The 25,268-nt window shown below is 47.9% G+C and overlaps 1 protein-coding gene across 1 annotated transcript; it reads right to left on the reverse strand.

Moving 5' to 3' along the window:
- Window positions 1-843: 843 nt before the first annotated feature.
- Window positions 844-25,015, reverse strand: LOC135824667 (fibrillin-1-like; the record flags this gene model as incomplete). The annotated part of the gene is given in 14 exon segments (XM_065337385.1): window positions 844-945; window positions 1,528-1,620; window positions 2,313-5,390; window positions 6,433-6,735; window positions 7,305-7,496; window positions 8,366-8,497; window positions 8,673-8,820; window positions 9,703-9,842; window positions 11,235-11,558; window positions 14,402-14,531; window positions 17,260-17,483; window positions 18,463-18,558; window positions 19,454-19,654; window positions 24,703-25,015. Coding segments are annotated over 13 exon segments (5,065 nt in total), but the record flags the coding sequence as incomplete, so codon positions are not given.
- Window positions 25,016-25,268: the final 253 nt, after the last annotated feature.

The following is a 25,268-nucleotide window of genomic DNA, read 5'->3' on the forward strand; positions in this document are numbered from 1 at the left end:
TTGAGTAATCGTCGTCCAATTGTCTGAGTGTGGAGATGACACGGGGCTGGGAGCAGGTGGAGAAAAGCGATCTACAATGGCAGCAACTCTGTTGTACCTGCCTTGTCTCGAGCACAAGAACACAATAGAGACTGTCCACTTGCTAGAGAGCCCGAGATTTTGAAAACTCATGATTTGTGCAGGAAGTTAAAAAATATCTGTGACACAGTCAAGTTGGTAAATGCGTTCTCAGCTGTCCAGGAAGCCCAAGATTTTGAAAACTCATGGCTTATGGAGGAAGCTTTTATAATTTCTGTAACCAAACTCGATTTTATAAATGCGCTCTCAGCTGTCCAGAGAGCCCGAGATTTTGAAAACTCGTGGTTCGTGGAGGAAGATTTACAATTTTGCGACCCAAGGCAGGTTTGTAAATGCGCTGTTTGGGCCACACATATGAACGTGGGGGGTGGCTAGAGAGTCAAAATTTAACGCGTATGGGCGTCTGGACGCACACGTGTACACTGCAAACACAATTATGTAATCTAACTGGCACAGGGTGCCGGTTTTGCACTTTGGGTGGTATTGCACCGATCCTAACAGTAGTATGGTATAAGTTCCCAGCTGCCGTGCCACCCGTGCCACCGTGATGCAGACACCTACCCTATGTACATACTGAAGGCATGGTGCATGGTATGTACAGTACAGTACAGTACAGTGTACATACCTCGCTGGGAACCCAGGTGCTGGCAAGTGTGCACCCACAAGTGTTCTTACGTCTAAGCTGCTAACCTATAGTGTGAAATCTACTCTGACAAATTGGAAGAGCAGTTGAGAAAGACAATAGTGCAGTGTTTGCCAACTCACCTCCATAGCCTGGTGCACAGTCACAATAAGCTGCACCCAGTGTGTTGTAGCATGACTCACGCACTCCACACGACAATAGGCCCAGTGTGCACTCGTCGATATCTGCTCTCACAGTGCAGACAATGATTATAATACACATATGCATACATGCACGTGCACACACACACACACACACACACACACACACACACACACACACACACACACACACCAAATGAGACAGATAGACATATAAACATAATACACACTGACACATACGCACTAACAGACAGACTAACAGACTGACAGACACGCACGCATGCACGTACACACACCCACACACACCTCAAGTAGCCAAATGTATTGCCCAATAAATTATACCAAATCACCTTCTTCCAATCTAAACCCTACCCTGCCCGACCCCACTCCAACCTGGCACTGCCCGACCCCATTCTAGCCTGGCACTGCCCGACCCCATTCTAGCCTGGCACTGCCCGACCCCATTCTAGCCTGGCCCTGCCCGACCCCATTCCAGCCTGGCCCTGCCCGACCCCACTCCAGCATGACCCTGCCCAACCCCACTCCAGCCTGGGCCCTGCCCGACCCCACTCCAATATGCCCCTGCTCGACCCCACTCTAGCCTGGGCCCTGGCCAACCACACTCCCAGATAAGCGTGCATGCATAGGACAATCGTGCCCGCTCACCTTGGCAGCTGGTTCCATTTCCCGTGTACCCGCTTACACACGTACAGACAAACGAGCCCGCGACATTGCTACAGGTGGCATTCACGTGGCACACTGCAGTGAAAACAGAACAGAATGGAAAAAAAGGTACTTCCCCCTCATAAAGCATGTAAGACGCTTGGAAGTTGTGATAGCAAACAGGTTTTGGTCAAGCAAACTGGAAATGTTTCTAAGTACAGTCAAACATTGCATAGCAATTGCATAACATTCATCATCATCATCATCACAAGCCCATAGCCCTAAGGCCGTCGGGGCGTCACAGAGCAAGTATGAACAAGCGAGCGCCATAAGAATCGATCGCGTGCAGCAGCGAGCTGGGACTGCACGTATAACATTGCATACTCTTTTATCTGGATCCCTCGCCATCCGGAAGAAAATCGTTGGTTACCGATTTACAGCACATGCCATGCATACATACAGTGTGTGTGTTTGATTATCCGGCTCCCTCGCAAATATTCGAACCCATTTACACACCAGAGAACCAGGGAACCAGGGTACCAGGGAACCTCAGCTCAAACAGTCAAACACAATGGTCTCCTTGCTGCATGTGGCACTAGTGTTTTCACCAATTTCCTAAATTTCTACTAAGACGTCGAAAGTTCTCGAAACACACGCACCGGCACACGCACACATGAACATACGCTTGCACACATGCATGAACACACGCACAAACGCACGCATACACACACACACACACACACACACACACACAAAGACACAAACCAGCACAGCAACAGATGACTCACCGTTTCCCACGACACACTCGTCAATATCGGTACACATCCGATCGGTACCATTAAAACCAGCCAAACACTGGCAGCTGAAGTTGCCCACCGTATTCAAACACATGGAATTCTGGCCGCACGCAGTCGGGTAATTACTACAGCCAACACAGGGAATCGTCACCGCACTGCACTCGTCAATGTCAGAACAAACAGTGCCGGTACCGGTGAATCCGGATAGGCATTCACACCCATACGTGCCGTTAGCGTCTGTGCATCGTGCGTTTGCTGCACAGTCATGGGACCCGTCCAAGCACTCGTCGCGGTTCACGCAAGCGTCCAACGCGGTCACCAGGACATAGCCGCTGATGCAGTGACACTCGTACGAGCCCAGGGTGTTGTTGCAGGTGGTGAACGGTTGGCATGGCGAACTCGCAGACGACGCACATTCATTTACATCAAGGCAGTCCGACAGCAGCAGACTGGCGTTGCTGACGACACTGCCGTTGCTAGGGCGTGCATATCCAGATAGGCAATCACATCGAAAGCTGCCCACGGTATTCTTGCAAGTGGCGTTGCTGACGCTAACACACGCGTTGGCCGCGCTCAGACATTCGTCTGTGTCCACACATGCGTCTGTCGGGCCAGCGGCGCTGGACAAGCGATGGAAGCCCGCGCTGCACGGGCAGAAGAACGATCCCAACGTGTTTGTACAGGTGCTGTAGTTTCCGCACGGAGACGACGAAGGTGTCTGTTCACTGGACGTGTTGTGTCCGGCGCTGCTTGCGTTACATTCGTTGACATCTGCACAGAGTACGGTGGCGTTGCCTGCAAAGCCCGTCGCGCAGCTGCACGAGTGGCCGCCGATGCTGTTCACACAAGTGGCGTTCTGCGTACAGTCGTGCACGCCGCTGGCGCACTCGTCAATGTCCGAACAGACGGTGTCGTTCCCTGTGAAACCCGACCGGCACACACACATGAACGACCCGTGTGTGTTCACGCATTGTCTCTCCCCCGTGCACAATGACGCCGTTGCCAAACATTCGTCAATATCCGAACAATTTGCTCCGTCGCCGGTGAAGCCATCACGGCATTGGCACAGAAATGATCCGATGGTATTCGTGCATGCCGAGTCGTTGCTGCAGTTGCGACTCTGCGCCGGCAGCAAACACTCGTTCTCGTCTGTGCACACGCTACCATCACCGACGAATCCACTTAGGCAGGTGCAGGTGAAGGACCCGATGATGTTCGCACAAGTGGAGTTCTGCGAACAGTTGCGTGCAGTCGCCGATAGTTGTGTACATTCATCAGAGTCGCTGCATTTCGTTCCGTTGCCAGCGAAGCCAATCGCACACTGACACGAAAAGGAGCCGATGGAATTCGTACATACCGAGTTGTTGTCACAGTTGCGCAAGCTGGGCGCGAGGTCACACTCGTTGACGTCCGAGCATCGCGTTCCGTTTCCGGTAAAGCCGACGTTGCACGTGCAGTTGAAGGCACCGGCGGTGTTTGTACAGGTGGCGTTCTGCGCACAGTTATCCAGTCTCAGGCCGCATTCGTCCTGGTCCAGGCAAAGAGTGGAGTTGAACGGCTGGTAGCCCTGCAAGCATTCGCAGTGGAATGAGCCCACGTCATTGACACAGTACGCACTGTGCTCCGCCGTGCACGTACTCACGCCCGGACCGCCGACCGCACATTCGTCGAGGTCGGCGCACTGCAGCAGCGCGTCGCCCGTGAAGCCGTCGCGACATCGGCAGCTGAAGCTACCCGGCGTGTTTGTGCACGTGCCATTGGCAGCGCACGGCGCCACGCTCATCTGACATTCGTTCAAATCCTCGCACGCGGCCCCGTTCCCCGAGAACCCGGGCAGGCACTGACACGAGAAACCGCCAGGAGAGTTGGAGCACAACGCATCGGAACTACAGGGACTGATAAGACACTCATCAGTGTCCATGCACAGAACTCCATCACCGGAGAAGCCGGCCAGACAACGACAGGCGAAGGAACCGTTGACATTGGAGCATACTGCGTCTGCATGGCAGTTGTCGATGCCAAGCGAGCATTCGTTCAAATCCAAACACGTGAACCCGGTACCATTGTACCCAGCACTGCAATTACACGTGTACGAGCCTTGCGTGTTGGAACATGTTGCCAGCGACGAGCAGTTGTGAGTAGCCAGGCTGCACTCGTCGAGGTCCGAGCAAATGGCCCCGTCACCGCCATACCCGATGTTACACTGACACGTGAACGAACCGTGCGTATTGGAACACACGGAGTTGTTGCTGCAGTTACGCTGCACAGGGAGCAGCACCGAGCATTCGTCCGTGTCGTCACAGATCACGCCGTCGCCGTGGAAACCGTTCGAACACACGCACGCATACGAACCGGGCTGGTTCAGACAGGTGGCGTTCTGCGAACAGTTCCGAATCGCCGGCGGCAGAAGACATTCATCAATGTCCGTACAGAGTGTACCGTTTCCGCTGTAACCGTCCTTGCACTGGCAGTGAAACAATCCCACCGTATTTAGGCACACGGAGTTGTCCCGATCGCAGCCGAGCTGGCTGGCAGTGAACATCTGACATTCGTCGACATCGACGCATTCGGAGCCGTTGCCGGAAAACCCCCGCAGGCACGTGCACGTGAAGGACCCAATGGTGTTCATGCACGTGGAGTTCTCCGAACAGTCGCGGACACTCGCCGACTGCAACAAGCACTCATCGAGATCCGCGCACGTCACGCCATCACCACTGAATCCGGCCATACACTGGCAGAAGAACGCACCGGCAGTGTTTGTACACGATGAGACGTTGCTGCACGGCCGCTGGCTGCATTCGTCAATATCCACGCAATGCGTCCCGTTTCCAGTATAACCCACATTGCATGTGCAGTAGAAGGATCCGACGGTGTTCGTACAGGTGGCGTTCTCCGAACAGTCGTGAGTGGCTGCACACTCATTCAGATCCACGCAGGCAGGTTGCTGTATGGTTGTGAGTTGGTAGCCTGCGTTGCATGGACAGGATGCTTGCTGGCTGGTTGTGTTGTAGGCACAGGACGACTGCGTATGACATTGTACCAGGCCCGTCACCAGGCAATCGTCAAGATCTATGGACACAAACGAGAGAAAGGCACGTGCATTCGAGCACATGCGTACGTGCACACACAGACATATACACACATGCACACATGCATGCACACACACACACACACACACACACACACACACACAGGTTAAGGTGTGGTCTCTGTTACCAGATGATCACTTCATCAGGGCCATTTGACTGGATATAATTATAAATCCATTGGTCCTGATTGCAGTCGTCTTCCAGGACACGTGGTCGTCTTATTGATGTGTTCGCCTTAACAGGCTTTCTGTACGGTACGAAATAGTGGTTGCGACTTCGGCGATGATTTTTTAGGAATGAGTTTGCTCTCACACTGGAGCTCGCGCTATTCCGTCGACTTTACTTGACACTTGACTGACTCACAACTGGCATCCGGAGCACACGAGAAGTCCATCGAACCTTCGGCTCGGCAAACCTGCTTCTGTACAGCACCTACCTAAAATCATGCAAGTACAGTAAAACCAGCCCTAAAAGGACGCCCTTCGTGCAGCGGAAACTGTCCTGGCACACGACAGGATTCTGCCTGATCTACGGATGCATGTTTGATTCGCAGCACTTTGGTGCATGAGATTTTGTCTGGTCAATACAGGATTCCGCTTGGTACAGAGTCCGGAAAACACAGCTTTCACAGCAATTCAGAGTGTAATATTGAATAACATATTTTTCGGAGTAAAAGCCAAACCCAGATTTTTCTGTCGTGAAATACACAGATCTACGATATTTATCACCATTAATTTCACCCATACATCAGGAGATGGGCCTTGCCCGAAAATTCAAATGATTCTCTTTCTTTCTTTTCTTTTAGTGATCGGTGTAGCCCAGAGACCGTTTGGAGAGTGTAGTGAAGATGTATGGGTATAGTGGATGGCTACAGTGGAGTCTTCGCACTCTGACGAACATTAATTTGACCATGCATTATAGCATAAAAGCCGCACTGCCTTTTTTGTGTGAAACGCTAGTGTTTTAAGTAGGACTTATACTCCGGAACACAGGGTATACAGAAGAGCATGAAATCCACTTACCGACAACAGTTAGGCTAAATAGAGCGATAACCAAGTGACCACTGCTTGTCGCCTCCGCCTGGTACACGCCAGAGTCTGAGTTCCGCGCGCCCGCCAGCTGCCAGACGCTCGTTCCGTTCTCGTATGTGCGGCTCGTGTTTGTTACGTTCACGCGCACTCCGTCCACAACGTGAAACCACTGGAGAGTGTAGTATGTGGAAACGGGCAGAGCTGGCTGGTCTATGGTGGCCTGCAGCTGCCCGCTACTGAACTCATCTATGCTGACAGATGCTGACGCCTGATCCAGTTTGAACTGAAACGGGCCTATGGGGGGGGGGGGGGTGTATGCCAATGCACACAGGACATATTCAAACATGCGAGCACACACACACACACACACACACACACACACACACAAACACACATGCACACACACACACACACACACACACACACACACACACACACACACACACACACACACACACACACAAAACACAAAACACAAACACACACGCACAAGCTAAAGTTGAACAAAACATGGATTCCTTCAGGCAGCTGTAACTAGAATCCCGGACAAGCACAGTACACAACCACCCATATGGCATTGAACAGCTGATTGGTGATACTCATTATCATACTCATACTCTTGCCCATCTTTTTTTTAAGTGATCATAGCGAAAAAGCTATGTTAGACATAGCAACTTGTGATGGCATCACACCGTGCAACAGCTTGCCAGGCTGAGGAATTGACCACCACTAATTTTAGCCTGGTCTACACCACGCGGCTGATCGAAGTGGCTTTTTCTGGCCAGTGAATCCCTATTTTTCATTTTTTTTTATCCATATTAATTCATTTTTACTATGACATCAGACAGCACAGCAAAGCTTACCAAGTACGAGTAGGTTTATTGTAGCCGTGTTGATGCGTAGGCTGGGATTCACGATGCCACCGTTGCTAACTACACACTCTGCAGTCCAGCGTGGGTTAAACGGCACGGGTAAGTCAGAGCCCAGGCACAACGAGAGCGCACCGGGTGCTCTGCTCGTCGTTATCAGCGTACCGCTGGGCAAGACGATGGAGCCTGCGCAGAACGGACAGGAAGACAAGAGGCGTTACGATTTGTAACGTTTACGAGCTACATAGATGTGGGAGTTGCAGCTTGAGCACGTGTGTGTGTGTGTACGTGTGCGTGCGTGCGTGTGTATATGTGTGTGTGTTTGTTTGTGTGTTTGTGTGTGCGTACATGTGTGCATATGTGTGTGTGTGTGTGTGTGTGTGTGTGTGTGTGCGTGCGCGTGCGTGCGTGCACGTGTGAGTGTAGTAGGTAATGTGGTTCGAGCTACTGCACACGAACATACAGGATAGGTACAGAGGTTACGGGAATGATTTCATGGGGCGAGTCAGCCAATCTTCTGATAGGTGCTACATATGCAGCACGAGTCGCTAGTACAGCAGTGCAGTGCTGTGCCGCGAGTCCGCGACTTCGCCAAAGCCTCTCAACTGATAATGCAACTGCATAAGCTCTATACATAGCCGCCAAGGTGGCAAGAGCGTGCAGCTGTAATCTATGGAAGTTTTTAACATGTGTTCGACTTCGACAGCATGTTACAAGGTGAGGGTGCACAGTTCTACTGACTACAAGCATAACCCGGTTGGCACACGGTTCAAATGGTCGCAAGACCGGAACTCTGCCAACCGGGTTATGCTTGTAGTCAGGAACACTGTGCGTCCTCGCCTTGTAAAACATGCTGTCGAAATCGAAAACTGTAGTCTATGCAGCGTGCGACGGCAGAGCCTCACATGACGTGAAAGACCTGCACACACTTAGTGCGTTCAATCACGCAGGCAGAGGCAGAGAGAGGCACAGATTGCATGGGGAGAGAGAGAAGAATTATTTCCTTGAAAAATTATTTATGATGAATGAACTGGTCATTGTGAAGATGTTCATACCTGTGGTGACATTCCACTGCAGTGTATTCTCTCTTGGATCTCCAGGAGATGTACAGGTTACAAGACAGCCATCGGATGTTGGTACACTCACCACCAGGGAGCTGCCCTCATTGATGATGGCTTGCGGTGGAACTGTACGTGAGAATCAGAAACAATGGAAGTTTTAGACCCTTCAGGGGCGGATACAGAGATCTCTACAGGGGTTCCAATTTAGCCAAAACCGAATAGCTGATACATGTTCCTGTACATGCATATGGTTGCCAGGAGTGAATTCGCAATTATATTGGTTCCTTGTTGAGCACCATACCTTGAACAGTGACAGTCACGGATGCGCTAGCTGTGCGCTGGGATGCCTCAACGATATCCGTATTCTCGGCTAAGCATGTGTAGTTAGAGGAGTAGTTGGCGCGTGGCAAGGACAACTGAAGTGTCCTGAGAGCGAATCCAGACGTACTCTAAGGAGGCAACGACAAACAGACAAGAAAGGGAGAACTTCAAGTTCTTACTGGGCACTTTCTATGTAGCAAAAGTGCAGACTCACTGTACAAACTACTGTACAAGCAGAAATATTCGTCTGGAATTTAATTTCGTCTTTTTCGTCCAAGGAGCTTTTGGACTAAATTAAATGCCGGACTACTAATTATAATGTCGATTTGTCCAACTTTTCAATACACTCTTGTGATCCATGGACGAAATTTTCAATCGGACAAACTCCCTTTCTTTGGAGTTGGACGAAATTATTGGCCGACGAAATTTTCTGCCTGGACAGTATATAAGCAAATACCCGATAGGGTACCCGTGCTGCCCGGATAGAAATACCCGAACTTTTTACCCGACGAAACCCATACCCGTTGCAGCCCTACAGTCATGCGGTTGGATTTCATTCGCCCCCTGTTATGTCCTGTCCCCGTGCGGACCAACATACGTGTACATTCTCTTGCACATTACATTCACTCACAAACACTAAGACTCATTACTTCTTGGTCTGGTCAAACAACAGCAGCCCAATCCGAGCATGTGCAATACATACTATGATGCAGCAGCCAACTCTGTACTGTGCGTCAACAAATATCCGGCGCATATATATTTTCGGCTATTTTCGGCCAGGTCATGCATGTTTGGCGGAAAAATTGTTGCGACCGAAATTTTGTTTTGCAAGGTTCAGTGTGACAGTGTATGCAGGCGGCAGCAGTACAGGCCGAAAATGTGATTCGGGCGAAATGGGTTTTAGCCCTGGGAGGCCGAAATTCGAACTTGCCGGAAATTTGTACACTTACAGTAGTAGAAATATAACAACTTGCATACACAACCCCCCCCCCCCCCAGTGTTTTACTCACGGCCAGGGTCTGTCCGGTGGTGGCGTTCATCCAGCGTATACTGGTGGGGTAGTCGCCGTGGACGGTGCACGACAGCGTGACGTCATCACCGCGGATCACCGTGGTTACGTTCGACGGCGACACACTGACACTGGGCGGAACTGCAACAGCAGAGACAGAAACAGAAATATCGTGGGAGAATGAGACTGGAGGAAGAGGTTGTCATTGGCGACTTGTCCCTATCCCGAGAGGTTGGTATTTGCAAGTGGTTTCCATCATGAAAGGCTATTCATTCGGTTGACTGTACAGTCTATTTCAAAAATAGAGACGCATGGTATTTTTGAAATATTCCAAATTTGTCTAATTGTCCGCAAACTCCAACGCAGCCACCTACACATTTAAACTACACTTCTCAACTCCAAAAACGGTCTCTTCATTGCGATTCAAACCAAAATTAAATTAAAAAAATTAACATTACACATTGCACAGGTGTAATGTTAATTTTTAATTTTGATTTTGGTTAAATTAACATTACACATTGCACAGGTGCAGTGCTAATTTTTAATTTTAATTCCCGTAGCTATGCAGAAGACGTTACTTCAGTAACGTCTGGCGCTAGCCAGGGTCCACACAGCTTTAATTTGGTATTTGTGTGTTTGTTTGTTTGTGTCACGCCTGGCGCTATCCCGTATCTGTCCCGTACCGTACCGTACCATCAAACACAGCTGGCCACATACAGCTGGCCGCAATATTCAAATAGGTCTTTCAAACGCAAGATCATAACGTGAAGCAACTTGGAAGAATGGGTATGAATGTGAAGTGTATGGGGGAATGCATGTAGGGCGATAGTGCGGGGTCGAATCCCAGGATATGCCTGAAAAAAAATAGGAGAATTGAGAAATTTATAACATCCCTATGCTTTTTTTGCCGTCATCAAGGCGGTAGACGGTGTCGTATTACCCTCGATCGTACCTGTCCCGTACCTATCCCGTACCGTACCGTACCATCAAAGACGGCTGGCCACAATGCACATTCAAATAGGGCTTTCAAATACAAGATCATAACGTGAAGCAACTTGGAAGAATTAGTATGTGTGCGAAGTGTATCGGGGATGCATGCAGGGCGCGCGATAGTGCGGGTTCGAATCCCAGGTTATGTCTTTAAAAAAGAGATTTTTTTAAAGAATTTATAACATCCCTATGCTTTTTTTTGTCTAGGTCATCAAGGCAAAAAAGCATAGCGTAGGGCCCTGAGCTTCCAAGCTCTCTCGTTTTGGTTTGAATCGCAGTGAAGAGACCGTTTTCTGGAGTTGAGAAGTGAAGTTTAAGTTTCAAATTTGGCTGGAGATTCTTGAGAATGTTTTTCGGAATATTGCTCAGGTCTTTCCCCCAATTACTCTCATATCGTTAAGCTATCACATAACGAACACCCAATTTCGAAAATGTTTTGCACAAAGTGATCACAGATTTTATTTGGTATGCTGGCCTAACGGTTTTTTTAAATCACGCGTCTATTAATTTTTGAAACGCACTGTAGGAAAGGCAAATTCCTACCTTGTACAATCACAGAACGTGACACAACTTGGCTGATGGGAAGCGAAAAGTTCTGACCAGCCCGCTCGACCTCCAAGTTAGTCACATTGCACTGGTAGAGGCCGGCTCCTGTCGTCGTCGTGACGACAAACGAGTACGTCGCCTGATTGGCTACCAATGGCAACGGCACGCCGTCGACTGCCCAGGTGTAGTTGAGGGGGTTGCTAGGCGACCAGACCCCGCAGTTCATGGTTACGGCGTCCCCGGGAGTAACGTGCACGGCCTGGACCCAGCGGACTGTGGTGAGTGAAGGAGTGGTAGTGATGAACGGACCAACAGGAGGTACTGAAGAAGAAGAAAACAAACAGATAAAGTAGTGTACAGTGCAGGTAAAAAGACCTGGAATGATGCAATACCTACAGTTACAAGCTAAGAGTAATCCATGAGCTGATTGGGATTTAGGATCAGACGGAAAATGGACAGCAAATGGATTTAGCGGGTTCTCCAGCTCCTCACTGAGTGCGTTCGATTATGCACGGGAATCGATTCATGACATGAATCAATTCGCGCTATTCACATCACCCCATGTGAATAGGGTGAATGGATTCCGAATCGATTCCAGGGCTCATGACATGAAAATCGAACGACTTGAATGCACTTGAATCGATTCATGAATCGATTCAAGTGTGTAATCGAACGCACCCAGTGGTAGATGTACCCGTCTTGCACTGCTCATCCGGATTGATCAAACTAAAGCCTAGTTCACATTCGACGGAACGCCGATGGTACGGGACGTTAGGGCCTGTCGGGAAGGCTGGGGTGAGCTGTAAAATCTTGTACGATTCTATGACACGACATGCTGCAGCCGTTGCGTCGTTCAACGGCGAACGGCGCCAGTCATAAGACACGGTCAGTGACAAGGTGACTTTTGGACCTAATTTCTTGTTTGAGACTTCTTTTCAATTATTTCTTCTTGAATAAAGTGGAATCAAGTTCACAATACCAGTTTTTCATGTACACCAAAAAAGTAGCTTCGAAAGGTGTGCCATTCAAATAATAGCTCCAGGAAATGATAAAACAGGTCGTCTGTCACTCTCCTCAACTATCCCTAAATGCCATAAATGACATCAGACTTTATCTTGCTAAAATTCAACTCAAGTCGTGTTAGCCATTCTGCGAGTTATCATGGGAAGCACCGTGTTCGAAATGCTAAAAATTTCCAAGTACAAATCGGGAGTAGTCGGCGCACGACGTCATCTCCTGTTCACACTCAAAATGCAGCTGTTTTGTACGCTTACGTCCCCGTGTACGCCTGTCTATGGTATGAAAAGTTGGATCGATCCAACTCTTCCCGTTGCTTCCCGATCCGTACGGCAGTACGGTTGCGTTCCCGTTCCTGGTGTTCACATTGGACGCCGTCAGACTGTCCCGTCGCTTCCCGATCCGTACGGCAGTACGGCTGCGTTCCCGTTCCTGGTGTTCACATCGGACGCCGTCAGACTGTCCCGTCGCTTCCCGTCGATCCTTACGTCGGGTCCCGTCGCGCCCCGTCGAATGCGAACTAGACTTAAGATACAGTGCTGCTCATATGAAATTCAATAAGCCCATTGTGCATTGCCAAATATGGAAGGTATGACTAATGCATGTGAGTACGCTGGGATCAGCAATGCACTGTTCAACAACCCCAAACGACCATACCCAGGTGGCTGTGTGGGGTGTTTATGGTACAAATTGCATCATTGCGCAATGGGCGTATTGAAGTTTGCGCCCCTGCACCAGTTCACCATCCCAGTGTCTGCAGGTCAAGTGCTGCACAGGCCCAGGCATGGCATTGACTTTCAGTGAGGCGCAGGCTCGACACTACAATCGTGTTGTTTCCAAAGATTGGTGTAACTCCACTGTTGCTATGCCAATATTCAATTGAACCACTGACCTCATACGCACCGCCCTCTCTCTATCTCCACCCCACCCCTTTATACCTACAGAGCCTCCACCCCACCCCTCTCTCCCCTACCATCATGGGTCCTTGGCTGCAATCAAACACTCGTCTGAATCCAAACTTTCCTGCCCAGGGAAACATCAACAAGGATCGAAAACGATGGGATAGAGATGTGGTTTCCAACACATGTCCGTTTGTTGATGTTGCCAAGGACAAATAACGAGGGTGTCCAAGTCTATTCAGATCACCTGTCTTTGTTTCAAGGATGCCTGCAATTACATCATCATCACATCAGTTGTTCACAGTTACATCATCATCATTTTTCCATCCTCTCAAAATCTCTATTGGTCATGACATCATCACTTCAGTAGTATCAGTACTTTCCATTGATGATTACATCATCACTTCAGTATCCTCTGCTAACAATTGCATCATCAATTCAGTGTCCTCTATTGACCATTACATCATCGCTTCAGCATCTTCTATGGACCATTACATCATCACTTTCAGTGCTGTCAACCTGCTCGGTCTGATTTGCGTACTCGGACAGCTGAATTTCCGTATTTTCCGGGGTTTTTGCGTACCACCAATTATTTTTCATCCCATGATTTATACTGTATTTTTGCGAAAATAATAATAGCTAAAATCTCACCAGTTGTAGTCTTCGCCCCCCCCCCATATATCCATTCAAGCTGTACTAATCCTACGTACATGTACATGTACAGGTACATGACATCAAGAGTACATGAAAACCAGAGTGTGCAGCTCGGATGGGTTGCTGTCACGGCGAAATTCCGTGATTACATCATTTTAGTGATGTAGTGCGTACAAGCAGGATTCAAGCTGGTCTCTTTCTGCACAACTGCAGCTCAGTTGTACGCACTACGCCATTTCCCGCCTCAGATCTGGGCCAAATATGATGTAATCACGGAATTTCGCCGTGACAGACACCCATAGCAGAAAAGACCCCAAGCTGCACACTCTGGTTTTCATGTACTCTTGATGACATGCATACCATCCAGAGCATACATGCATACTCTTGATACCATGTACATGTACATGTACATGACTGTGTACATTTAGAAAAAGTTGAAAAACTGGTTCATAGTCAATTGATCCATACTTCTCAGCTTTCCGTACAATTTCGGTCAATTTCCGTGCTGCGGACAAAGGAGTGAATTTCCGTACAAGTACGGAAAAATACGGAAGGTTGGCAGCACTGCAGTTTGCACACCACCGCACGACTCACTTGTTGAGAAGCGGTAGACAGATATGGACGTGTTCACGGTGCTGCCACAGGAGAAGCTCACGTCCTGCCGGTTACTGAAGCCTGGGCAATCGACATTACATGTTGACGCGTCTGGATAGAATGTCAGGATCTGGACAGTGCACCAGAGAACACAATGTGAAATACGGAGTCCATGAAAAAGCACAATAGGCCATTCACACGACGTGCAAGCTCATTTTTATTGTACTTTTTCCATGGATAGTTACTCATATACGAAAAACGTGGACACACGCGTGCAACTGATTTTGAACTTGGCTGGCCCTCGATTATACTTTGCACGCAAGAAAAAGTGTTGGTTGTTGAAAATGTGCCCTACAAATGTAACGTGTGAACTACATTTTTGTATAATTTCAAATGGGAAAGTTCAAAAATTAAAATTTCCTGGCATTTTCAGGAGCTCGCTATGGATACATTGATGCATGCAAAGTTTGCCCAGCAAGGTGCATCACAATTTACAAGTGACTTATTGGTCGCACATGTGCATGTGTGTGCACGTCGTGTGAATGGCCTATAATATCATTTTCATGATTGCAAGAGTGCTTCTTCATGGATTAGCTCTTTGCTCCGAGCAGTTTGGCACAAATAAACAGCCATGAACATAATATCAAACAGATGCGCTCGGTGAAATCCGACCAAAGTGCAAAGCTGGCGGCGCCCTGGACCAGTTCCGATGTATGTGTACGACCAGCCGCATTCGTGCCACTTCCAGGGCGTCTAGGGCCGTGCAAGTTGTGGGCGCCAAAATACGCGCTCTTTGCCCATATTTCACTGAGCACACCTGCACATGCTTACACGGAAGCAGATCGGTGCGGAGTCACGCTAAGCAACGCCAGTATAGCGTAAAATTGCAGGCATGCTATAAAGAGTTCAACCTACCTAATAACTGTTAGGCAGACACGCAGGGGAGGTTGAGGTACTCTACGGGTGTTTGGGCGTGGGTGGCCACTTGCTTGCAACCGTATGCTACAATTTTACATAATCTTTGGGCAGTTTGGTGTACTGACCTCGTGAGGTCTCACTAACAGAACTCTTGTCTGCCCTCTAAACTCACTCTCACGTGCAGACTACAGTCGACTCCGTTTATTATTATTTATTATTTATTGCAACATCTCAAGACTCGGCGGAAACACCGGCCAATATTACGAGAGTGGGTGATTGCCAACCACGGCGATAAATAGAAAGAAGGGGAGGGAAAAAGAAAGAGTAGCAAAACGAACAGCAACAACAACTCCGTAAAGAAAGATAATGTCAAATAAAAACAGTGAAAAACACAGCGACGCAAAGGACATGTGGATAATGAGCTATGCATGTCGTAGTAAATAAGGGGCGGCACGGATCTTAAACAGGCGGAGTGAGGTCAGGTCCTTAACTTCTCTGGGTAGAGTGAGCCAAACAGAATAAGCAATAAAGAGAGGGGAGCGCAAAAGAGTGGATGAGTTACACTTAGGGAGTAAGAGTGAGTTTCTAGTTCTTAGAGAAGAGAACCAATTAAAACACATGAGATGAGGTGGGCACAACTCAAGCTTAATAGAATGGACAAGAGAAGCCAGGTGTGCACTGCGTCCATGTGATAACGGGGTTGTGTGAGCGATTTTATAAAGGGCGGATGATGAGAGCATGCGGGGTTGACGGAGGAGAATTTTAAGGATTTTCTTGTGATGTATTTCAAGCTTTGCAGCAGCGGAAGAGGATAACCCAACCCAAGACGTATCTGCATAATGAAATATTGGGCGAAGGTAGGCGAAATAAAAAAGAAGCTTGCAAGAAAGTGGGAGGTAGGAGCAGTGGGGGGAGAGAATTCCTAAGGATTTACTTGATTTTTTACAGATATATTCGATGTGAGGTACCCAAGAGAGTGCAGAGTCAATCACAATGCCAAGGTGTTTGTGAGAAGACACTATGTCAATTGGATTTGGAAAGTTGGCATGGATGAGGGTTGTGAACTCCGGCTGGGGCGGGAAGAGCATGATCTTTGTTTTTGATAGATTTGGGGACAACCTCCAGGACGACATCCAGGAAAGAACTTCCTGAATGCCAGCACGCAAGTTGTTTTTCAGGCCAGTGAGGGAAGCTGATGAGGTGAGAAGGGTCGTGTCGTCAGCAAACAGAGACGTTCCAGGGAAGACTGCAGGTAAGTCGTTTACGTAAATTATAAATAGTAGGGGACCAAGAATTGATCCTTGAGGAACGCCCGACAATACTGGCTCTGCAGCCGAGGATGTGCCAAGCACAGTTACGTACTGATAACGCCCAGAGAGATAAGATTTCAGCCAGGAGAGTGGCTGTTTGCGTACCCTGAATGCATGCTCGAGCTTTGCCAAAAGTCCTCGATGCCAGACGGTATCAAAAGCCTTGGCCAAGTCAAAGAAGCAAATGCCAGCAAGCGCTCTGTTATCCCTATGCTGGCACACCTGCTGCACGATGCGGGTCAGTTGAAGAGAGGTGGAGTCGCCTTTACGAAACCCAGATTGTGCGGGACTCAGAAACGGCGAAACATGTCTGTATAAGTGGTCATAAAAGATGCGTTCACATACTTTGGACACGCCGTTTACAACGGACTCGCGTGTAGAGAATTTCCTGACAAAGCGAACCATTGTCCATCTCCCTGTTTGAACCCTACAAAATTGACCCATTCTAGTAAACCTTTTTTGTTCATAATGTCGTGTGATTTGTCCATTATTATTGGAGAGATAATTTTTCATCCACAAACGTCAATCAAATTGGTGACGTTTTGCCCTGACAGGAAAGAAGAGAAAGCAAAGGCAAGAAGAGAGTGTTAGTGCTACCCATGAGCGTAGGACATGGGTGCATAGACCTACCGGCAGGCTGTGGTAGCAAATGCAGAAATACGTCGGTTCCGAGCCGATAGCCACAGGAAGTGGCGAGGAGTAGAATCGATTCATGCGAGTGAAGCACTCCAATGAACAATGACCAGGATGGACGTCCGTTGACTGGAGGGTGGCCTCCTCATAAACGTTTGTTAGCGTGTCGAATGTACCTCGAGCGAGCAAAGCACAGCCTTGCAGGGTCACACTTGGCCATACTGCACAAGGATGGTTTTGGACACACACACACACACGACCAAACACATTTTCTCTTTCATTTCCTCTAACTCCCATTTCTCTCTGTCTCGCTGCCTCTCATTTGATCTCTCTCTCTCTCTCTCTTTCCCTCCCTCCCTCCCTCTCTCTCTATACCTCTTTCACTTTCTCTTTCTCCCTCCCTTCTCTCCCTCCTCTCTCTCACTCTCCCTCTGTCTCTCTCTCTCTCTCACATACACTTTCTCTCTCTCCCCTCTCTTATGCATGGCCAAAGATGTGGAAGGCAAAGCAGAATGACGAGTAGTACTACTCGTATACGTATGTCATGCAGGTAATAGCGATACAGAGCAGGACACAATCAAATTCAAAATATGTCCTCAGAAGAGCAAATAGCAGTCTCTGCACGACGGTAGACTGGTATTGCAACAATTGTCTGTAACACCCATGTCAGCACAAATCAAGACAATACTGTAAGTCTTGACTAGTTTGAGGGAAAGACACAAACGGGAAAAGTCTGATGAAAAAATTGACTGTCACCGCCAGGACTCGAACCAGGGACCCTCGCTTGTAGCCAGCGATGCTCTAACCACTGAGCTATGGTGTAGTCATCTTCCCAGCAGAGACCGTTCAACATTTTCTTCAGACTTCGTAACTCACATTTTTCCCGTTTGTGTCTTTCCCTCAAACTAGTCAAGATTTTAATACTGTAAGTCTACAATATTTGGCGCATATCTATTTTCCGCTATTTTCGGCCTGGTCATGTTTGGCCGAAATTTTGTTGCGGCCGAAAATGTTGTTTTGCAAGGTTCAGCGTGACAGCGTATACAGGCAGCAGCAGTACAGGCCGGAAATGTGTTGCAGCAGAAATGTGTTTTAGCCCTGGAAGGCCGAAATTTGAATAGGCCAAAAATTTGTGGACTTACAGTAATTACACTGCAAGAGCATGGTACTGTTTGCTCGAAAAGACGGTTCACAACTCACAAGTCTGACAATACGTGCCAGTGTAGTTACGGCCGCAGTCGCATCCTGACTCTGTAGTGTTGCAGCTGAACCCGTTCAGACAGCCAACGGTGCAGTCTGTGTTTGAGGGACACGTGTGTACGGACGCAGCCACACACGTAAACACACATACACACACGAGTACGCACATGCACACACACACACACACCAGTGCACATGACCACACATGCACGCACGCACACACGCGCACACACTAACAAACACACACACACACACAGGTCAGGAAAAGGCCACAATGGCACACCATGAGTAGAGGACATTTCACACGTTATACCAAATCCTTTCAAATCTTCACCAATCTATTGCATTGCATAGAAAGTGTAAAGTGCATGTGGACACTGGAGCCAACATGGCCGCGACATCATGCGATGTGTTGATCTAGGGACTAAGTGAAGTTGGAACCACCATATCATCACACACATCATGCCACCCATTCATGCAGGGGTTGACAGGATTTGGAACCAGCAGGGCGGACATGAAGACACTCGTGCAAGCAGGGTTTGGCAGGAGTTGCAGCCAACATGACTACCCCATATGGTCAAAAACAATTGCACGGGTTCACATGCAGGGCGGGTCAAGAACCGCCTTTCCGCTTCCGTGGAACGCCACCACCCCATGATCAGACGTCAGAGGCGGCTCCTGAATGGCGGGGGGAGGATACAGTCAGACCTGGCTTGCCCGCACACATCCGTTTCCCACAAAAATATCCGGATAGGCGAGGGAACCGGATGATCGAACACACATACTGTATGTATGCATGGCATATGCTGTAAATCGGTAACTAGCGATTTTCTTCCGGATGGCGAGGGATCCGGATAAAAGAGAACCAGATAAGCGAGGTCTGACTGTATATCACATCCACCAATCAGAGGCCAAAGGCCATGAGGTCATGTCATAGATTGATCAATACAGTACTCTCTATACTGTATCTAGTACACTCCAGCAACCTTACCAGCAACTGTCGCAGGAACTGTGGCAAGTACGAGTAAAACAACCGCCAATGATGCAACAGCTGCTGTTGTGGCACCACAGCGGCGCCCGTAGCTCTGCAGCATTGTTCACGATGGTCTGACGGTCTTGCGTCTCATTGACTGACGGTCTTGCGTCTCATTGACGTTGTTCCTGCCCTTTGTCCACTTGCTCCTCGGATATCCTTCACAAACAACATAGGCAAAAATCACTCAATCAGAATCTGCGGGCAGAACTGTTTCGTCCTTTGCGCACTCATCAGCACAGCAGAGAGAGAATGAGGCCGAACATGGTAGCAATGAAAAATATTTCTTTTCCAAAGCCAGATTTAAACCAGGCCCGAACGTACCTTGCCAGAAAGCTCAAACTGGCAAGTCAGTGAGCTCTGCATAACGCAAACAGCAAATGTAAAAATCAGTTAGTGCACAGTCTGGTTTTGATACCCTGAGCGGATGAGATAAATTGTCCATCGGTGCTGAGCTGACCATAACACCGTTCCAGCAAACGTACCCACAATGATACATACAACAGCAAGGCTTATTCCTACGCAAGCCGATGATGTTTATTACAAGGCTTCTATTCGAATCAGACTGATATTCTAACCAAGAACTTTCTAACCAGCAAGGGTAACCAGCAGCTTCCCAAGCCTGTCCGCCATTAGTCAAGTCCAAACTACCCACCACAGCTGTGTGCAGGAGATTATTAACGATCTACCAAAGCACGGACTCCTGTTGCTGCTGGTGTGGTGGCCAAAGTCGCCCGGAGAGTGCATGTGATCGGGAGTTGGAAATAACTACTTCGTAAGGGTGTTTCTGTGTATGTCAACGTGGAAGCCAGGATTGTGTGTCGATGGTCCCGGAAGATAAGCCTAGCCTTGCTTGCCCACTGGACAGACTTTAAAAGTAGCACTTTGCGTATCTATCCGAAATCCTCACCCCCCCCCCCCCCCCTATCTGATTATCACAACAGATATGAAGGATGGAATGCTACACCGAGAAGTAAAGGCAGATAGCTGAAAGATGTTCTTGTACGTCAGTACCCGACCTATGCACCATGCACACCTTCCTGGGAAAGATGACATTCTATTATAATATTATTATATTTGTGGTATGATTTAGACCAGGGTTCATGCCGATGACGAGGAACAGCTTTCAGGTGAACGAAATCTAACACCAGGTGCTGAGGAACAAAGCCAATTCTACTAGAGAGTAACAGAGAGTAACAGGAGTACTTTTACTACAATTATTCATACAGTTGCATGAATATAATTATGCACCTCATTTACCCCCCCCCCCCCCCACACTCATTCCTCATTCCATTTGGCTAGAGCGAAAGCTTTACACGTTCTCTATAAACAGACAGAAGAACGAGCAGTTGTTTTTTTTTAATCGATCATCAGACGAGAATAGAGTAATCTTGTTGTGGATATGTATATTGTATCGATGCCTACGCAGAGAGGCTCTTAGCAAATAATGCAGATGACGACACGACATACTACTCGACCCACTATTTCATATCCCCACTTCTTTGCTGGTGTTGAATTTTCGTATTAAATGGCCATCGGGTATACTGAACAGTGCACACTCCAGTGGCTCTTGTGTTCTTGTGTGTATAAAGTGACAGGACAGTGACGTCGACATCTGCTGGAGACTGGAGCTTAGCTTGTCTTACAATTACAGTGGAAAGAGGACACTGTACTTCAGATGCATGAGCTGATCACTCCATCACTGTACTCTACATTATGTTTGGAATCCAATACACGGCAATGACACAACCAAGTCCTTTTCTGACGTTACTCAGAGTTTCGTGCTAAGAAACACTCACCAGATAGTCTATTGGAATGTGTTTGAAGTCTATTGAAGAACCTATAGGCATTGTTTATTGTTATCATGATCCCATTCAATGTTTCGCGAGTCTGTAGTTTTGGTCCTTTCCACCTGCTGCCTTTTTTTACGGATTGAGTGCGTGGTTTTCAATTCTAAAAAGGTGACCAGGCCCCTGGTGAGTGTGTGTGTGTGGCCATTGCGCAATGAGCTGGACATCATCTTGAACACATGTCCCAATCCCGCACTCCTGTGATACTCTAGTCAAGCCAGCACACTGCAGCTGTCTGTTTCACAGTATAACCCTGGGTGGATGGAGGACACTCTTCTTCTCAGGTGGTCTATGCCGTCAGCACACCATCACCACACACCAGAGGTACTCGGATTTTCGCACAAGAAACCTGTGCATGATGTTCGCTTGAGTATGCTTGCATCTCCAGTGGCAGTGCGTATGCAAGCTGGGTTTCACCTTGCTATGCCTGCCCTAGTCCTACTGCTGTCTACTATGGTGAGCTAAGTACTACTAAGCTGTTTTCCCCACTCATCAGTCAGGTAACTGGTTAGGTGCATTGGCATCAGCATGACTCAGCCACGGACAGGGAGCACTTGCTGCTCATTGACATCTGATATCCTGATATGGGGACACCCCTGACAGTTCCACTAGCTACAGCTAATGTTCACCACAGCTACATGTAGACCTCAGCTAATGTACATACCGGTAATACTGCAGAACAGTCATGTGCGGTCTACATCACAGCTAATGTACAGTCATGTACCATCCACATCACCCGCTTAAATGTACAGTCATAATTATAGGTCTATATCACAGCTAATGTACAGTCATATACGGCAGTACAGTCATTATAGGTCTATATCACAGCTATTGTATGCCCCAGCTAATGTAAATGTAGGTCTACATCACAGCTAGTGTATATGATTGTATACCACAGTTATCATGTACAATCATGTAGGTCTACATCACAGCTAATGTATAAATAAAATTAAAAAAATAATAAATTTCACTAGCTAATGTATGCCCCAGCTAATGTACATGTACATCATCACAGATAAACTAATGTGTATACCCCTGTACTTTGTATAGCATAATTATTGTATACCGCTGTCTGGTGCACTTATCACATAACCATTATTATACGGCAGCATAGGGAACAGCCACGTCGGTTCCTAAAACTCCAACTGTGCGTCTCATAATTATGTGTTAATGATTTTGACCATGCTTGTTCCACTGTCCACATCATGTCACAATCCCTTTCAACACACTTTCCGTACAAATAATTATTTGAATTCTATGATCACAAGAAAACGATGTGAAAACATACTACTACTGCAATCTACTCAGGTCCACCTACATGATTGATTTTTTTTACTAGAGCCACGTAAACCCGTCATGTGCGAGCCATGAATAAGGGGATTGGTGGCGTGATTGCACATGTATGCCACCGTATAGAGTCATGCATAGTGTAATCCGACCCAGATTTAGCACTAAATTAAATTATTTGTTTATGCTTGTGGCCCTACAGTGTATGTGTTTTTGAGGATGCTGTTGGATACTAGTAGATACGAGTCTCAGTGGTCTCATGATTGCCTAGCAGCGGCATGAAACTCAGTTACAAGTAAAAAAATTATTTTTTATTTTTTTACTATTGAACACTCACTGCATGATGAAAAAAAAGTTACAACCAACCTGAACGTCCTCCGCTGAGTCTGCTATGTCATGTATAATCATGTATGGCCAGAGGACGACTACCTCTACTTTCTTTTTTCCGGGGGGGGGGGGGTGATACAGCTTGTGTTTAAGAGTATAGGAAAACTCAGCACTATACTGGCTACTGGCTACTGTCTACAAATGGCAAACAGAAACCCAGTGTACTAGGAGTAACGCCTAGTCTTTGATTGTTTGCTGACACATTTGTTAGATGTGCATCGCCAATGCAGGGGCGTAGCACCCGCTACGACTGGTACGACCATGGCCGTACCACTTTTCGAAAAGTGTGGTCCGTCCGGAACGTGCAAAACCGTAATAAAAAAATCAGGATCCATCGATGCATATATGCGCATCAGACTTTGACCTTTTTTCTAGACTCGTAGATCTACTGGTAGATCTGTTATGCATCTGCAGTCGTACTGAGTACTGAGTCTGTACTCGACTCGACTGCACACTGCGCCAGAAGTGTGCCAGAAGTTCCCAGAACGCAGGATTTTGTGTCCTTTTTACAAAATTTTCCCGGGGGAGGTCCCCCCGACCCCCCTCCAAAACGGCCTTCGGCCGCACCGACCTTTGGTCGTACCACTTCCAAAACCCCTCCTATGCCCCTGCAATGCACCAGGAAACAAAAAAAACATCTAGCTTGTTCTATTCACACAACAAAACTGGAGATGCAATGTCACTATAATGGCTAGAAATCCTGTGCTGGAGACCCCCAGGGTACAATCAATGTCTCAATGGCACCGTCAGCCTTGATGCTGCAAAACCACTACCATTCATCCAAAGTGAAGATTACAGATTTTACAAATGTACTGGCAGAGATGAGGGTAGGGAAGGCAACTCAGCCACTTGCAAGGATATGAAGACCTTCACCACTTCTTACAAGATGATTATCAGACATGCTGTCCTGAGAGCATTTCGGGGCTATCTCCACTATCAACTACATGATTGTCCAACACCACGACAGTGATCATAATGTCTGCCTACGCCTACACTGACTTAGTGCTGGGAATGGTCTGCTACCACACATACACATATGTGGCCCATATTTCTAACCCCGCTCGGCCAGACTGAGACCGCCCGCATAGTCTACGCACAATCTCTGTACGGAAAACGTTTGAGGTTTACCGCAAAGCCTTGACTTGAGGCTGCCGAAAAGATGCACACCATACCCATAGACATGCCCGTTTTCAAGAAATTGGACCACCCTCGAATCCGAAAGTACAACATATTTCAGTATAAAGAATATGAAACTATCAACGCAAACGACAACGTGATCGAATCAATGGAGTAAAATTTAGCCAGCTGCTACGAATATCTACGGACATTTTCCTCGCACAAGCCGACCCGCTGAACACCGCACAGCGACATTAGCTACCGTTTATCAACTCGTTCTGGCAGATTGTGCTGGGGGCCCACTTGTACTTAGGAGCAACAAACGCACGCGGCCATTGGCGAACAAGCGATCATACAAGAGCTCCTTGACTTGAGCCGACAAGCAGCTGTACCTGCCGGACAGAACGGTCCACTTAGACAGTCATGTAGCTACTCGTGCTCACGATGCTCGAGCGTCAAGAGTCCTCATTCCACGCCACGACACAAGTGAAATTACTTAGCGCTCACATAATAAATTCTCCCCAACCAACACCCAGTAACCGCTAAATAGCCAGAATATCTGCTCACCTTTCTCTCCACACTGCACTGTCGGACGCTCCGGAACAGCACGTCGTCCCGGAAGTTCAAAATCCAAAATCTAATTCCACGGACAGCAACCATGCGCTAGAATGAACTCTAGTTTATCTAGCCACGCGTTCGCGAAGTTATACAATTAATTCTTCGGCTCTTCGGGAATCTTAGGCACGGTAAAAAGGCAAGGGAAGGTTCTAAAAAGCAGCTGCACTGGAGCGGAGCCAAGCAGCAGAAAACAGCAGGGCCTAGGAGCATGCAAGGTCAGGAATTTGTTTTTTGTCATTCAATCACCCCACAGGGAACATGTGTGGGTGTGCACTATGTGGCTACATAATCATTAGTTGAGCTCCTGTGATTTTGTGACTTTGCCAGGTACTAGGTATGGCCCCGTAGACCTATGCCATGGGTTACTTTTACGCTTCGAAAGAAGTCACCAGCTAGAGTACCGTGATTTGAGTGTGAATGCTTTCGCTGTGTGCACCGCGTGTTTGACCTGAGCTGTCACCTGTCGCTTGACTGCATGCATGTGTTTGGATTTGATGAGTTGAGGACCTTGTTGA

The sequence above is a fragment of the Sycon ciliatum genome, chromosome 9 (assembly GCF_964019385.1).
Source record: "Sycon ciliatum chromosome 9, ocSycCili1.1, whole genome shotgun sequence".
Classification (NCBI taxonomy): domain Eukaryota; kingdom Metazoa; phylum Porifera; class Calcarea; order Leucosolenida; family Sycettidae; genus Sycon; species Sycon ciliatum.